The sequence below is a fragment of the Hemiscyllium ocellatum genome, chromosome 14, assembly GCF_020745735.1.
Source record: "Hemiscyllium ocellatum isolate sHemOce1 chromosome 14, sHemOce1.pat.X.cur, whole genome shotgun sequence".
Classification (NCBI taxonomy): domain Eukaryota; kingdom Metazoa; phylum Chordata; class Chondrichthyes; order Orectolobiformes; family Hemiscylliidae; genus Hemiscyllium; species Hemiscyllium ocellatum.
The window spans coordinates 20605185-20621230 of NC_083414.1; the positions used below are offsets into that span (position 1 = coordinate 20605185).

The 16046-nt window shown below is 38.7% G+C and overlaps 1 protein-coding gene across 2 annotated transcripts in view; it reads right to left on the reverse strand.

Moving 5' to 3' along the window:
• The window catches only part of LOC132822094 (kelch domain-containing protein 8B-like), a 110795-nt gene that overhangs the window by 26959 nt on the left and 67790 nt on the right, over nt 1–16046 (reverse strand). For both annotated transcript variants that reach the window (XM_060835120.1, XM_060835121.1), the window contains exon 4: nt 13457–13681. In XM_060835120.1, coding sequence (XP_060691103.1) covers nt 13457–13681 — 225 coding nt within the window. The remainder of the gene's footprint in view (nt 1–13456; nt 13682–16046) is intronic.

Consider the following 16046-nt stretch of genomic DNA (forward strand, 5'->3'; position numbering starts at 1 on the left):
TGCTAGTCTTGTTTTTTTTTGCTATCTTTTGGATATTTAATTTCTAAGCAGTGCATCAATCCTAAAGGTGGTATAGCTTGAAAAGCTCATAACCAACAGCTCCAATTGTATACATCCCAACATGCTTCCTTCATTAACTTCTTTTTCCTCACATGAATAGTTAAACAGTGGAACAATCTTCCACAAACCTTAATCTCCAGGTCCACTCATTTACTGAAAATAAACTTTGATCACACTTATTGTGTACCTCCTATGAAAATATGCCAAAGAAACGAGTGGGGAAACTTACCAAGTAAGCAATTAAGGTATTTAGCTATGCAGAAGATATTAAATATTCAACTGATGCAATATATCATATGAACCCATGAATGTGATAGTGAAGTAAATGTCAAGCGATCTCTCCAGCCTGAGCCATGTAATTTAATGCTTTCCAGATCACAGTGTAGGTGCTCCATACCCAGAAAGCACTCGGTCACTATCAGGAAAGTGGAGGACTTTGGTCTTTTTTTGTCGAGCAATTTCTTACTTTCATATGAAGAAAGAGCGAATGATAAGCATTTTTCACCTATTTGGGGTGTAATGTACTGAGTTAACAGTAGTTTCAGAAATGCTAATCGTTGCTATGATTTTTGACAATTTATTACCAATCACCTCTGAAGATAGCATCACTAATTCATCTGGACGCGTGTACAATTTTTTTTGTATTGCAGTTTCATTGTAGAAGAATTTTTCATTGTAGAAGAAATGAGTTCTGAACTTGAGTATGGGTTAAAAGTTAGAAAGTCCTGCTTATCAGGGTTTTGTATTGTTTTTTCCATGTGTGTAAAGCAAGTACTTGGATTCTCTGGTATGTGCTAGGAAAATATTCAGTGAAATAGCAATTAATGTCCAAATGGTTTAGACTCAGATCCTTATGTGTATCCATGGTGAGAACAAAGAAGAGTGATAAAATGTAATTGCAAAATGTGGTGAAAAAGTCCAATCATGTAAGACAACTTTGCATCCAGATTGTCATATGAACACTTTCAATCATTTCTCAAAACAAATTTTAAGTGTGATTATTCTATTTGAATTTAATTTCCCATGAGATTTCAAACATAGTCCCTATTTGAGTTATAAAAAACTCAAGGTACATATTTAAACAATGGAATGTTTATACAAAACACTTAAGAATTAACAAACGCGAAGTTGCTTGATATTTTAATGTGATGAGATGCTATGTAAATGCAGCATTATTGCCCATTTACAATTTATTTCAATGTCTTTTAATAAACTATTCGGAAATGGCGATCAATTATTTCAATATCGTGAATCACAGAATTCTGAGCAAGAAGCTCAGGATATATTCACTGTCAACTGGAAAGGTTCTTAAAACTTTTTTATTCACTTGGGGGACATGGGCTGACCAAGATTTATTGCTCATCTCTAGTTGTCCTTGAGAAAATGCTGATGAGCTGCCTTCTACTGACCATGTGCTGTAGGTTGACACACAATTCCCTTCAGGAGGGAATTCCAGGATTTTGACTTAGCAGCAGTGAAAGAATGGTGATACATTTCCAAGGTCACCTGGATTATGATCCATAATCATGACTTTTTTAAAGTAATTAAAAGAATAGTCCAATGAAGTTGCTGCAGTGACAGAAGGTATCCAGTGAACCAATGGACAGGGTTTTACCTCCATTTCTCTCTATTTGTACAATACATTGGGATGGTCAATGAAGATCATAGAAAATCCAATTTTAAAAAGTGCACAGTTTGGTAATACTGTAAAAGGTAAACTGACTCTGAACTAAACATTGCCTGAAACCCAAGGTGTCAGTTCAGAAAATGGTGCAAACCAAAGCAAGGGTAATGAAGTATGATAAATCTATTAAGATTTTTATCCATCACCTTTTATGTTATATGTCTGTGAAATAATGGCATTTTTAATCTTGGTTTGAACTCAATGTTAGATGGATAGAGTCTGGAGACGTACAGCACAGAAACAGACTTTCAGTTCAACTCATCCATGCCGACCAGATATCCTAAATTAATCGAGCCCCATTTGGCAGAATTTTCACCCATATCCCTCTAAACCTTTCCCATTCATATATCCATCCAGGTGTCTTTTAATGTGCAATTGTGTCAGCATCCATCATCTTCTCTGGCAGCTCATTCCATACTCCATCACCATCTCTGTGAAAAAGTTATCTCTTCGGTCCCTTTTAATTCTTTCCCCTATCACCTTAAACCTATCCCCTCTAGTTTTGGATCCCACCCCCCACCACGACCACCAAGGGGAAAAGGCCTTGGCTATTCACCTTATCCATGCATCTCACAATTTTATAAACATTTATAAGGTCATCCCTCAGCCTCTGATGCTCCAGGGAAAATAGCCCCAGTCTATTCAGCCTCTCCCTATAGCTCAAAGCCTCCAACACTGGCACCTGCTCAAACCTTCCAATCTTGGCACGATCCTTGAAAAGGATCATGCATGTACAGGATGATATCAATGAGTTTTCTTCTGTGTTGAAGCAATATTGTATTTGTAATCTCAGTCCAGAATGATTTCTGAGTAATCAACAGATTGGCTTGTTAAAATAATTAGTTTTCCAACTGTTTATTATATTTTCCCTTAATTGCTCTCAATTTATGCATTTCAATAACTCAAATAATGGTTTGTCACAGAGACAAATGAATGAGGAGACTATTTGTTTGGTATTTTCCTCATTAGACAGTACATACACATTGCAATGTATAAATTTGGGCCTATCATACTTTTCAACATCAAATTGAACTATTTTGCATAGCCTAGTTAAAATGAATGAAATGAATCTTTAAATCCATTTTTTAATGTTTGTAGCAGTAAAGATAGCTCTTTATAGAACAAAAAGAACATAACACACAATGCTTAAAAGAGAGCTTTGATTTTCTAATGTTGGCGCTGTTTATACTCAAATGATTAGGTGGAAATTTTAGACTGATTAAATTTCCTGCTAATGTTCAAATAAGGTTTGCACCCATTGAAATTTACTACAAAAGATGGAACTGATATGAAAATAGATAGAATTTTGGAAAAAGGAAATATTACTCCACTTTTGTTCCTGGGGCTTAATTCGAAAATTTAGCAAAGTTTACAAAATGTCAACTCAATTTGTCAGAACCATTTTAAATAGATTAAAACCATAAGTGGAAGGTAGGTAACACTAATATACAATGACTCGTGTTATCCACCACACCGTTCTATTGATCCATAGCATTGAGTTGTGCTCTCCCTATGTAATATTTGATTGCTGGTTCTCAGGTAATGAATTCATGATAGTGCATTTGGCTTAACAACCACTTCTGGGTTAACGAAAAACAGACCTAACTGACTGCAGTATTACATTAAACCCAGGTTAGAGACTGTACGAGGCACTATTCTATAGAGTTTGGAAATATTTCAATTATTCTAGCTGGATAGGATAGAATTAAACTCAATCAACCAGTCCAGAATGAGGAATTGATCGAACAAACCTGACACACAATAAAGGAGCTAAGGACAAAAGAAGAAATAAATCAATGAGGTACAATAGGAGATAATTCTCTATTGTAGTTCATAAACAAAGCTGTCAGTTAGATGTTTGTGCATCCATAAAACTTCCTATTCCCACACTTTGGCATCAACAAGTTATTTATGCTTTATTCTACTAACAACATAGTGTCAGCAAGACACCAGCTCAAGGAAGGCACTCAAATGTGAGGTGAACAAAGATTTCAAAAATTCCATAAGACTTCCTCAAGAAATGCAACATAAATGTCGAAGACTTCTCATTCAGACTTAGAGGAAGCTCCTGTATGATGGGACTCAATTCTTTGAGAACACCCGTTGGCAGAAAAGGAACTAGAGAAAGGAATGTAAGTGATTGCAAGGCCAAGACTGATCCGAGAGACACTTGCCAAATGTGTGGTCAGAGACGAGGCTTGAGGACTGGCGCAGCAGCCATGCAAGGTCCTGCAGAACCTGTGACACCAAATCACCTGGAATTTTCCAGGTGGACAATTATACTTATTTGGGAATAATTGCTGATGACACTCTCTTACTTTTAGCTCTATTAGAATGTTGACACCTTATTTCCTGGAGTTTATTCTCAATTCTATAAATATCAATAGATACTTCAGAAAATTTCAACATAAAAAGTGCATGTTGATGTATGCATCAGGTTAGAGTTAAATTAGGGATTTTGTGAAAGACTATCAGGTTGACATTTCTGTGACTGGAACCCAGAAAACGCTTCTCTTCATAAAGCAGAAGAAACTTGATAATGACCCTGGAATTTATTGCACATAAAAACGGAAAACATTGGGAATACTCAGCAGGTCTGGCAGAATCTATCGGGAGAGAATATCCCTGGACTAGTAATCTAGTGGCCAGGTCTAATGCCCAACAGTTCAAGGCAATTTGAATATGGGTTCATCAGCTGGAGGAATTTAAAATAAACCAGTACATGTGAAACAAAAAACAGTCCAATGATGTCTACGATATCATTGTCATTTGTTCTAAAACCCAACTTGTTTACTAATGTCCTTGGAGGAAAGAAATCTGTCATTCTTACTTAGCCTGCCCTACATCTCACCCTAGACTCACAGCAATGACTGCTTTCTCAAGTGATTCAGCAAGTCACTCATTCCTAGGACAATTAGAGCTGGACAACAAATGCTGGCGTTGAGAAATGACCACAAGGATCGGTGCTGGGTCCTCTACTTTTTGTCTTTTACATAAATGATTTGGATACGAACATAACAGGTACAGGTAGTAAGTTTGCAGATGACACCAAAATTGGAGGTGTAGTGGATAGCGAAGAGGATTACCTCAGATTACAACAGGATCTGGACCAGATGGGCCAACGGGCTGAGAAGTGACAGATGGAGTTTAATTCAGATAAATGCGAGGTGCTGCATTTTGGGAAAGCAAATCTTAGCAGAGCTTATACACTTAATGGTAAAGTCCTAGGGAGTGTTGCTGAACAAAGAGACCTTGGAGTGCAAGTTCATTGCTCCTTGAAAATGGAGTCGCAGGTAGATAGGAGAGTGAAGAAGGTGTTTGTTATGCTTTCGTTTATTGGTCAGAGTATTGAGTACAGGGGTTGGGAGGTCATGTTGCAGCTGTACAGGACATTGGTTAGGCCACTGTTGGAATATTGCGTGCATTTCTGGTCTCCTTTCTATCGGAAAGATGTTGTGAAACTTGAAAGGGTTCAGAAAAGATTTACAAGGATGTTGCCAGGGTTGGAGGACTTGAGCTATAGGGAGAGGCTGAACAGGCTGGGGCTGTTTTCCCTGGTGCATCGGAGCTTGAGGGGTGACCTTATAGAGGTTTACAAAATTATGAGGGGCATGAATAAGATAAATAGACAAAGTCTTTTCCCTGGGGTGGAGGAGTCCAGAGCCCGTGTGGGCGGCACGGTGGCACAGTGGTTAGCACTGCTGTCTCACAGCGCCTGAGACCGGGGTTCAATTCTTGACTCAGGCGACTGACTGTGTGGAGTTTGCACGTTTTCCCCATGTCTGCGTGGGTTTCCTCCGGGTGCTCCGGTTTCCTCCCACAGTCCAAAGATGTGCGGGTCAGGTAAATTGGCCATGCTAAATTGCCCGTAGTGTTAGGTAGGGGGTAAATGTAGGGGAATGGGTGGGTTGCGCTTCGGCAGGTCGGTGTGGACTTGTTGGGCTGAAGGGCCTGTTTCCACACTGTAAGTAATCTAATCTAAAGGGCATAGTTTTAGGGTGAGAGGGGAAAGATATAAACGAGACCTAAGGGGCAACTTTTTCATGCAGAGGGTGGTACGTGTATGGAATGAGCTGCCAGAGGATGTGGTGGAGGCTGGTACAATTGCAACATTTAAGAGGCATTTGGATTGGTATATGAATAGGAAGGGTTTGGAGGGATATGGGCCGGGTGCTGGCAGGTAAGACTAGATTGGGTTGGGATATCTGGTTGGCATGGACAGGTTGGATTGAAGGGTCTGTTTCCATGCTGTACATTTCTATGACTCTATCCCATCAAATAACAATTAAAATAAGTTGAAATTGAAAGATACATGAATATCTGACAAGCACTTAGGAACAGGAGATTGCTATTCATATATTTGAGCTTGTTTCACCAATTAAAGCAAAAGTTCTCAAATCATAAGAACCCCTTTTTTGTCCCAAAGACTGGTGGATCATATCAAACAGCATGTTTGCAACTGGCCATATCCAATTAGCCCATACTTTTTAAGAATCAAAGCAGAGTGTTCAATATTAGACGTGATATGTGTTTGAGTGTAATTTATCAAATAATCCTGAGCACACTGAGAATTATACTTTTTGCGATTGTAACAAGGTCAGCCAGGTGGACCTCATAGAATATGAGTTTCCTGATTGGGACTGTTAACCTGGTTCAATGAGAGAGCTCTGTCTGACAGATATAAACAGGAGCGTCAGAAATTCTGCTTACTCTGACAGCCAGCTCTGAGAGAATTGGATCAGTGTCAAGTACTATGCACATGGAAATAAAGGATGACTTGGTGATGGGACAACGACCTCTGTGGAGTTATTTCAAATTTGACAGCCAATTTAACATTGTTAGTTGGGCTCACGTGTGGTGTACTTGTATGTATTAGAAGTGATATATACTAATACACAGTGCTCTGTTCCTTGCAAACAAACAGAACATGTACACACATAGTGCTTGTTCTAACATTGCAAAATAGGTGATGGTGATTCCATGCTTCATTCTTCAGATCAATGCCTTGATCACTAACAGTCAACCTACTTAGTTGAACTTCTTTTAAAAAAAACCTTGAAATTTAATTGTCAGCTATATCTAACTGTTACATTCTCCTTGGCAATGCCGTTACCAATCAGAGGCCTCCTATAATCCATTCAGCACTCTCTTCACATACAGTCAAAATGATGTTCCCATTTGAAATGCTAGTTATGCAAATGACCCATTGAGTGCAAGATGAAAAACTTCAAGATGTTTTTAGCAATTCCCAAGCTATGTACTTTAATTGACTATTATATAACACTTGTATAGTACAGAGTTGCATCTAAGAAAGCAGATATCTCATTACAGATAGCAGATGGCAGTGCTGCTTCTTCCTGCAGAATCTCAGGATTTTTAGAAGGTGCCCACTAAGGAGAGGATGAGGATGGCAGTGTGGGTAGGGAACAAGAGCACTGGGGAAGCACAACACAGAGTTAGCAGAAGTACAGGGAAAACAGAGCATAGAGAAAATGAGCCCAGATAGAACAGGAGCATTGAGTGAGCAGGAGAACAGAAATAACAGAAAATAGATGGAAGCAGAAACATGGTGGCTGGGGGTTGAGGTGTGAAAGGGACAGGAACACAGAGAAGGAGAAGAGCAGGGAAGTGAAGAAGCATTGTGGCTGTAGAACAAACCACCAGCCCTTGGTATTCATCTCATTGCCCACCAATGGGTGACCCTACGTTTTTGGACACCTAAAAAAGCTCCTATTGACTCACATCTCCACACACCTCAGATTGAGAACAACTGAAATAGATAGTGGCTGATCTCTACATGATGAATATAAGAAAATAGATTCTAGAATTTCTGTTTTACCTTGCGCTGAAAATACATTCCTGAAATTGCTTCCTGCTTACTAATTAGAGCAAAGCCATAGAACTGCAGTTTCAAATAATTTATATGAAATGTCTACTCAGTAAAGAAAGCAAGGATTGAGTTTAATTCAGCTTATCTCCACATCATGAAATGCTTTGCAATTGGAAAAGCATCCCGTCATTCTTAGGCAACCCCCGTTAGCTAATTAACTAGCACCAGACATTAAAAAAAAACTTGTTACTATGGAGAGATGTCACAGCAATATGAACTCTATAATACTGTGCACTGTGGCAAACTCTATAATCCCTTTAATCACACAACTGTGCTATTCATTGCTGCAGAAGAGTTTATAATCCTTACAATGGAATTTTTTCTGGTTTTGCTGAAATAATTTGTGAGCCTTTCAAGTTAACAGTCTTGTTATCAACGTCTGTGAAAAAGTATTTTATTTCTTGCCTTATTTGTGTAGAAGATGAAAAATATCCCAGCACAACAAAAATTGGATGCAACAGTGAGGGTTTATGTTCGCAAAAAGTTGAGAAAATGTTCAAAACAATTTAATTTAACTGAAAGGATTATAGTCTTTACTACCTTCAGGGATCCAATAGCACGGAGGCCTGTATGAGACAGGTTGATGAAATCAGTTAAAATAGAACTATCAGAACTAACTTGCAGTATAAATGCAATATTTCTTTACTGTTTCTTTTTATTTTCCTTACATCCATTGCATCCCCTGGCTTTAGTGAATATGTCTCTTTAACTCCTCATCAACAGTATAATAAAGACATTGGGCAGTTGAGCACATAATGAGTGTTATTTCCAGGGTATACCTGATAAAAGTGGTGCCTGCTAACACTAAGCTAAACCACATCATTACAAAAGGTTTCTTAATGATCTCCTAAGGCAGAACAATGTATCTGGATGAAGTAATTAGTAAAAGATAAAAACAATTTAGCATTATTCTTCCATTGTTATATTCGCAAGTATTTATTCAATCTGTTATTTTCTCTCCCACTTTCTTTTCTAACGTTCTTTAATGTGTTGTGTATGTGTTTTCAAATACTTTGCTGTTATGTGAGTCTGTAGTTTGTTTCTTCTTAGAATTATTTGCAAATATAAGTGCTTCCATACATGATAGCTAGAAGGGCTGTGTCCAAATACATTTTCCAGTGGCTGCTGCACTATACATCTGATGAGTTTACTCATGGTAGTCAGAGCAGAATGTTTGAAGAATAGACTAATGAGAAGGATGTATTCAAAAAAGTGCTATATACTCAGAGGGGTAAAAGCATTACAGCATTTACTACATTTCAGAAAAAAAGTAGTCAGTTGAAGTTTTGTTTCATTATTTTCCTTTTATAGTTTTCTTCAATAAAATTGATTGACATCCTCAGAGGTCACAGAACTACAGTGCAATTATCCAAAGATAATGAATAAGCTGAAAGCTTTTTGTGAAAGAGAAAATGGAAAGGGATTAGAAAAGGCTTTATAAATTGATAATATGAGCTCTTTATTTTTGTTTGAATGATTGAATAACCTTTCGTGCTCTGCAATTTGGTCAATGCAATTTTAATTAGATGGGAGGCTGCTAGAGAATGGAGGAAATGTTATTAGATACGACATTTGAGTTGATCTATGTAATCTCCTTCCTCCTCTTGAGTAGAGTGGATAAAACAGCCTCTAACCCTGATTATTCTTAGTAACAGGAATGGTGAAGTGCATTACTGACAAAACAAGAAATGTTTCTGGGCTCTGGTGTCATATCTGTTTTGTAGTAATGTGAACAGATGCTGTTTTCTGTACTTTTTATACAAGGCAAGAGATAGAATGAGAGGGAGATGGTGGGGGGGATGGGGTTACAATTTTTTCCTGCAATGATAAAATGTCAGGACAGTTCAAATCCCTCACTACAAGGATTAATTTTATAAGGGAAATTTGTGAAAATGCACTTTGCTTATCAGAGTATCCACTTTTCCAAGAAAACCATGAAGCACAACAAAGACTTCAGAATCAACCAGTGCCTTACAAGCTTGATTCTTTTGGAATTCCCAAGTGGCAAACATTCGCCAACCGCTCAGCAGTATAGCGGTACCCCCTAAAGAGGTGGAGAAGCAACAAAGCGCAACACCACAAGTAGAGAATCTGAAAGAATGTTCAAGTGAAGAAGAAAATAGTCCTTTGTCTGAACCGGTTCTCTTCCTTACCTCAGTGCATAGAATGGGTGAAGAGCTAAAATTGTTGATGATATTCAATAGGTGCAAACTTTGAATGAATCCTGTGAACATTCCTTGTACATGCTGCAGACAACACAATCAAAACTTGTTTTCTGTACATGCAAGCAGCTTGTTTTTTGTATCTGTTTTTCTGTGCTGACTCTTTGTTACATGTATAAAGGAGACAGTTTCATTCCAAGCTTCCTTTCCAATAATGGGACCATGAACAGTGCCAGAAATAAACCTACGCCTTCAGGCCAGCTACTGATTGAAGGGTCCCTGATGTGCTCGAGGGCATGATACTCATTGCTTTCTTTTCTTCCCTTTTTCATTTTTTTTTAAATTACTAAATAGATGACCATAGTTCAGTCTTTTATTTTTCCTTCCTTTTTCCAGCTTTTATTATTACTCAATATATGTTCATATTTAAGCAAACTGCTGTTGTCAAGTCTTCTCTTAACTACATTAAACCAAATCTGAAAAGTGTGACATGGTGAGCCCAAGATTAGCATTGCTGCCTCACAGCGCCAGGGACCTGGTTTGATTCCAGCCTTGGGTGACTGTCTGTGTGGAATTTGCACATTCTCCCTGTGTCTGCTTGGGTTTCCTGTGAGTGCTCTGATTTCCTCCCACAGTCCAAACGTGTGCAGGTTGGGTGATTTGGCTGTTTAGGGATGTGTAAGCTAGGTTCATCAGTCAGGAATAAAATATAGGGTAGAGGGAATGGGTCTTTGGAGGGTCAGTGTGGACTTGTTGTGCTGAAGTGCATGTATCCACACTGTAGGGATTCTAAGGGACCACTTGGATATATTCTGTGATCCAAGATATTCAGTAAGTCACAAAGAAGGTAGTCTTATACAATCCTGCAGCCCCATGTTTGCCTTGTTCATTGCAACGTGTGCCTCCATCTTGCCATAAACACTGGGACCAGTTGAAATTGTGGCCAGTAATGACATCTCTTTTCCTGATGTCAGTTTACAAGGTGCTGACTGAAGAACCCACTCAGCTCCCAAACTTGAACAACAAAAATGGGTAAACTAAATATCCATATCCCCAGTTAAATTTCAATTTTTATTAGTCCAATTCGTCACTATGATTGCCATTCTCAAGGAAATTTGAAGTCAGAAAATCAAGTGCCAAAAAAGTAGGGAAGGATGAGCTTGAAACAATCACAATCATTCGAGGAGAAGCACAAAGAAAATTCATGACAAATCCTATGGACTTGATTGCCTGTATCCTTGGGTCTTAAAGAAATGGCTGCAGAGATAGTGGATTGGTTGTAATTGTTCACAGTTCATTAGATTCTGAAAATTTCCCAGCAGGTTGGAAAATACAACTGTAACACCCTACTGAACAAGGGAACACAACAGGAAGCAGGAAGATATAGGCCAGTTATTCTAACATCTGTTACTAGGAAAATGATAAAATTCATTATTATGGTGGCAGTAGCAGGACATTCATAATAAGCTTAGGCAGAACCAACATGATTTCATGGAAGAGTAATGTTGTTTTACAAATTTTAGAGCTTTTTTAGGACTTAATAAGCTCTGTGTATAAAGGACAACCAATAGATGTAGTGTATTTTCATTCCCAAAAGGCATCTGACAGGGTACATATAAAAGGCTGCAACTGAAGATAAGGGATTGGAGTGATATGTTAGCACAGATAGAGAATTGGCACCACTTTACATCGTAAACCAGTCAACTGAGCTAACCAAGCCCTAATATAGCATGAACAATCAGGATAAATGGATAATTTTAATTTTGCAAACTATAACTGTTGGGTGCCATAGAATCTGTGTTGGGACACAATCTTGATTTTATTTAATGATGGAACAGGCTTGAGGAGTTGCATGAACTAATTCTGCTCCTATTTCTTCTGTTTTTATTTTCTTTCCAGTTTTATTACAGTCACCTTTATGTGATAATCTAGTCAACATTAGTCCAAACCTGTTTGAGCCTAGACTCGGCATCACATTCAAATCTTCATTGCCTGTATTCTAACTTAATTCAAATTCCACTGACCCTGCTTACTCACTTTCATTGTCTTCTGGTTAAGCAAATGCTGCTAAGATACAGTACTCATATTTTATTCAAGTCTCCCCACCACTCATCCATTCTTCTCTCAATTATCACCTCCAGCCTAACAACTCACTAAGATACCTGCACTAAATTTGGTCTCTTCAGTTTTAAGCCATCTATCACATCCTTAGCTGCCAAGATCCAAAGTTCTAGAATTCCCTTTCTAAACCTCTCCACTTTTCATCCTCTTTCTCCACTTTTAAAATGTACCTTAATATCCACTACTTTGATCAAGCATTTGATGACCTGCCCTAGTACTTCTGATGTGATTCCGTGACAAATTTTGCTTCATAAAACTCTTGTGAAGCACATTGTAGTGGTGTTTAACTATTTTAAAGTTGCTATATAAATGTAAGTTGCTGTTGCATGAGCAATGTGCATGAAAACCTTCAGGTTGATGAAAAGTTAGGCAGCCTGAGATGCGTGTTGTGCTAAATTTTCAATGTTTCAATATATTTCACTATATTTGTTTTAACTTTTACAAAAAAGATTTGTGTATTCACTCAGTTACTAAGTATATTCATGATGCAGAGGTGCTGGTGTTGGACTGGGGTGGACAAAATCAGAAGTCACACAACGCCAGCTTATAGTCTAACAGGTTTATTTGAAACCACTAACTTTTGGAACATAGTTCCTTCATCACCTAATGAAGGGGCTACATTCTGAAAGCTTATGTTTTCAAGTAAACCCTTTGGACTATAACCTGGTGTCATGTGACTTCTGACTTTGTATTTACATTTCTGAAGCAAGATGAGAGAATTCACTGGTCAATATGAGTTAAGTATCAGCTTCATGTTCAATATTTCAGTGTTGGTGGCATCTGTGGGTTGTAATGATGAAACTAATATTCTTAATAAAATAATAAATGCAAAAATGCCAGCAGCATAACAGAATGCTAGACCTTACTTCAATCAATGCCGCAATAATAAATATTTCAGCGTTCAGAAAGAGGAATTTTGGGAAGCAGGCAAATACATTTTTGAAATCTAAGAAAGCAATGCAGATTTGTTCCAATAAAAGTGCCTTGAATAGCTAAAATCTCTGGTTGCTCATTACTGACATCACCTATGTCAATTTCCACCCCCTCACGAGCAATAGATTAACCAACAAAATCGAAATAATCCATCATAAAACACATTTAGCAGCAAAGATAAGGAAAGTTATTTCAGGCCATTGCTTTAATGTTTCACTAGTTCCTGCTCATCTTCAAAATTTTGTTTTGTATACAATGGAAGTAGGTGGGATATTTTTTAATCCCTCTGCCACTTCCTTGCTTGCAGCACCAGCACATTAAGCTACGGTCTCTAAGTTACCAACTTCAACTGCATCGCTATGGAGAGATATAGAGATACGCTGTGAAGAAGAGTCAATGGTTCACCAGAAACAGGAAGATAAAAACAAATGATGCAAGGCTTGTCGGGCTGCCCAGTTGAAGAAAACTTTGGAAGAGATTACATTCCATTTAATTAAAATTCTTCCAATGGCAATGCTCAGTGGAGCCCATGTAGGCTAAAACTAAAATGTAGTGAGAAAAGAAATAAAACCATCAAGTAAAATAAAAAGAAAGTGCTTAACTTACCTTGTTCTATGTCAAACACTTCCACTGTATTGACAAAATGTGGCCTGGAGTAGAAGTTATGAGGGCCTGGTTGCTGAAGACCTCCAAGGCTGTAAAAGCATTTCTCAGTCATAGCACAATTAGCAAATGCACGGCGGGTAGGAATGCTTGGATATTTGGTCCAGCTCTTTGTTTCCAAGTCTAAGGCTTCAAAAGCGGTCACAGGTAGTTTGCCCTGTCTTCCTCCTAAGATGAAACAAAGGGTTTGGATCACTGTACTTCAACAGTACATGCATCATTTTATAAATAGGTAGGTGACTCTGGCAGGGAACATTTGTTGAAACATTTTTACTTTGCTGTTGACTAAATATTGTTGACTATATGTAAAGCGTGAGTGCTATAGCCTTCCATGGAAATATTGGGATTTTAGATTTTAGTAACCCTTCATCAAGATACCTATAGGGTAGAGTGTATACAAATTGGCAAGCTATATTGCAGCTGTACAGAACTTCAGTCAGGCCACGTTTGGAATATTACACACAGTCTGATCGCCACCCTACTAAAAGGATGTGGAGACTTTGGACAGGGTACAGAAAAGGTTTACCAAGATATTGCCTGGTTTGGAGGATATTAGCTATGAGGAGAGATTTGACAAAATTGGTTTGTTTTCATTTGAGGATTAGAGGTGGAGGAGTGACCAATTGAAGTTTATGAGAGGCACAGATAGAATGGATACTCGGAGTGTTTTTCCCAGAGCAGAAAATTAGTTACTAATTGTGCTAAATTAAGTTAAAAGGGGAAAAGTTTAAAAGAAAATGTGAAAGAAAAGTATTGTTACACAGAGGGTGATAAGTACCTGGAATGCACTCCCAGAGGAGGTGATAGAAGTAAATACAATCGCAACATTTAAAAGACATCTTGACAGATAAATGAATACGCAGAGAATAGAGGAATATAGACCATGTTGAGGCAAAGTCTTTAGAAAGTTTAATTTAGAAAGATGTCAAGTGTCAGCGAGGGTTTGGTGGGGCAAAGGTCCACTTCCTGTGCTGTACCTTTTTTGTTCTTTCAAGATGTGTCTGTTAGTATCCAGTTGAAGACACGAGGGTTGCAACACGTATTTGTGTGTGGAATGGAGATTAGATTACTTACAGTGTGGAAACAGGCCCTTCGGCCCAACAAGTCCACACCGACCCGCCGAAGCGCAACCCACCCATACCCCTACATTTACCCCTTACCTAACACTACGGGCAATTTAGCATGGTCAATTCACCTGACCCGCACATCTTTGGGTTGTGGGAGGAAACCGGAGCACCCGGAGGAAACCCACGCAGACACAGGGAGAATGTGCAAACTCCACACAGACAGTCGCCTGAGGCGGGAATTGAACCCAGGTCTCTGGTGCTGTGAAGCAGCAGTGCTAACCACTGTGCCACCGTGCCACCCAGATGTGGGGCAAAAATGGCCTGAGACTGGACCTCAGGCTTCAGTTAACTTTTCTGTGTGGATATCCATCAAATGCTGCTCCCTCCTTTTAGATAAATGAATTTGAAGCATCCTCCCTCCCATTTGGATTCACATGACAAAGAAGACTTACTAAACTGAAGTTCTTGTTACCCATGGATGGATGACCAATGTAAGTATACATTGGCTGTGACAGTGGTTGTGAGTGAACACATGGCATTGTTTTTCAAGATGCATACTACACGAAAGATCAGCTTTAGACCAAATCAGATATTAATAAGTCTGAATGATGGCAGATTGCACTGCACTTTTTGATCCCTCAGCTGTCCTTTGAGCTTTTGACTTGAAGTTTTAAAACTTAATAATGTGATCAATTTCATTTCCTTTTGGATTATATGTTATCCAAACAGAAGAACTTTATACTCTAGCAGAATGGCTCAGAAAAAGACGATGTCCCAAATGAGATCCCAAAGTTACTTCTGGTTTCCTCTTAGATTCATAGAGATGTACAGTATGGAAACAGACCCTTCGGTCTAACTTGTCCATGCGGACCAAATATCCCAACCCAATCTAGTCCCACCTGCCAGCACCCGGCCCATATCCCTCCAAACCCTTCCTATTCATATACCCATCCAAATGGCTTTTAAATGCTGCAATTGTACCAGCCTCCACAACTTCCTCTGGCAGCTCATTTCATACACGTACCACCCTCTGCGTGAAAAAGTTGCCCCGTAGGTCTCTTTTATATCTTTCCCCTCTCACCCTAAACCTATGTCCTCTAGTACTGTACTCCCCCATCCCAGGGAAAAGGCTTTGCCTAATTATCTTTTCCATGCCTCTCATGATTTTATAAACCTCGATAAGGTCACCTGTCAGCCTTCAATGCTCCAGGAAAAACAGCCTCAGCCTATTCAACCTCTCCCTATAGCTCAAATTCTCCAACCCTCTCAACATCCTTGTAAATCTTTTCTGAACCCTTTCAAGGTTCACAACATCTTTCCGATAGGAAGTGGACCAGAATTGCATGCAATATTCCAACAGTGGCCTAACCAATATCCTGTACAACCGCAACATGACCTACCAACTCCAGTACTCAATACTCTGACCAATAAAGGAAAGCATACCAAACGCCTTCTTCACTATCCTA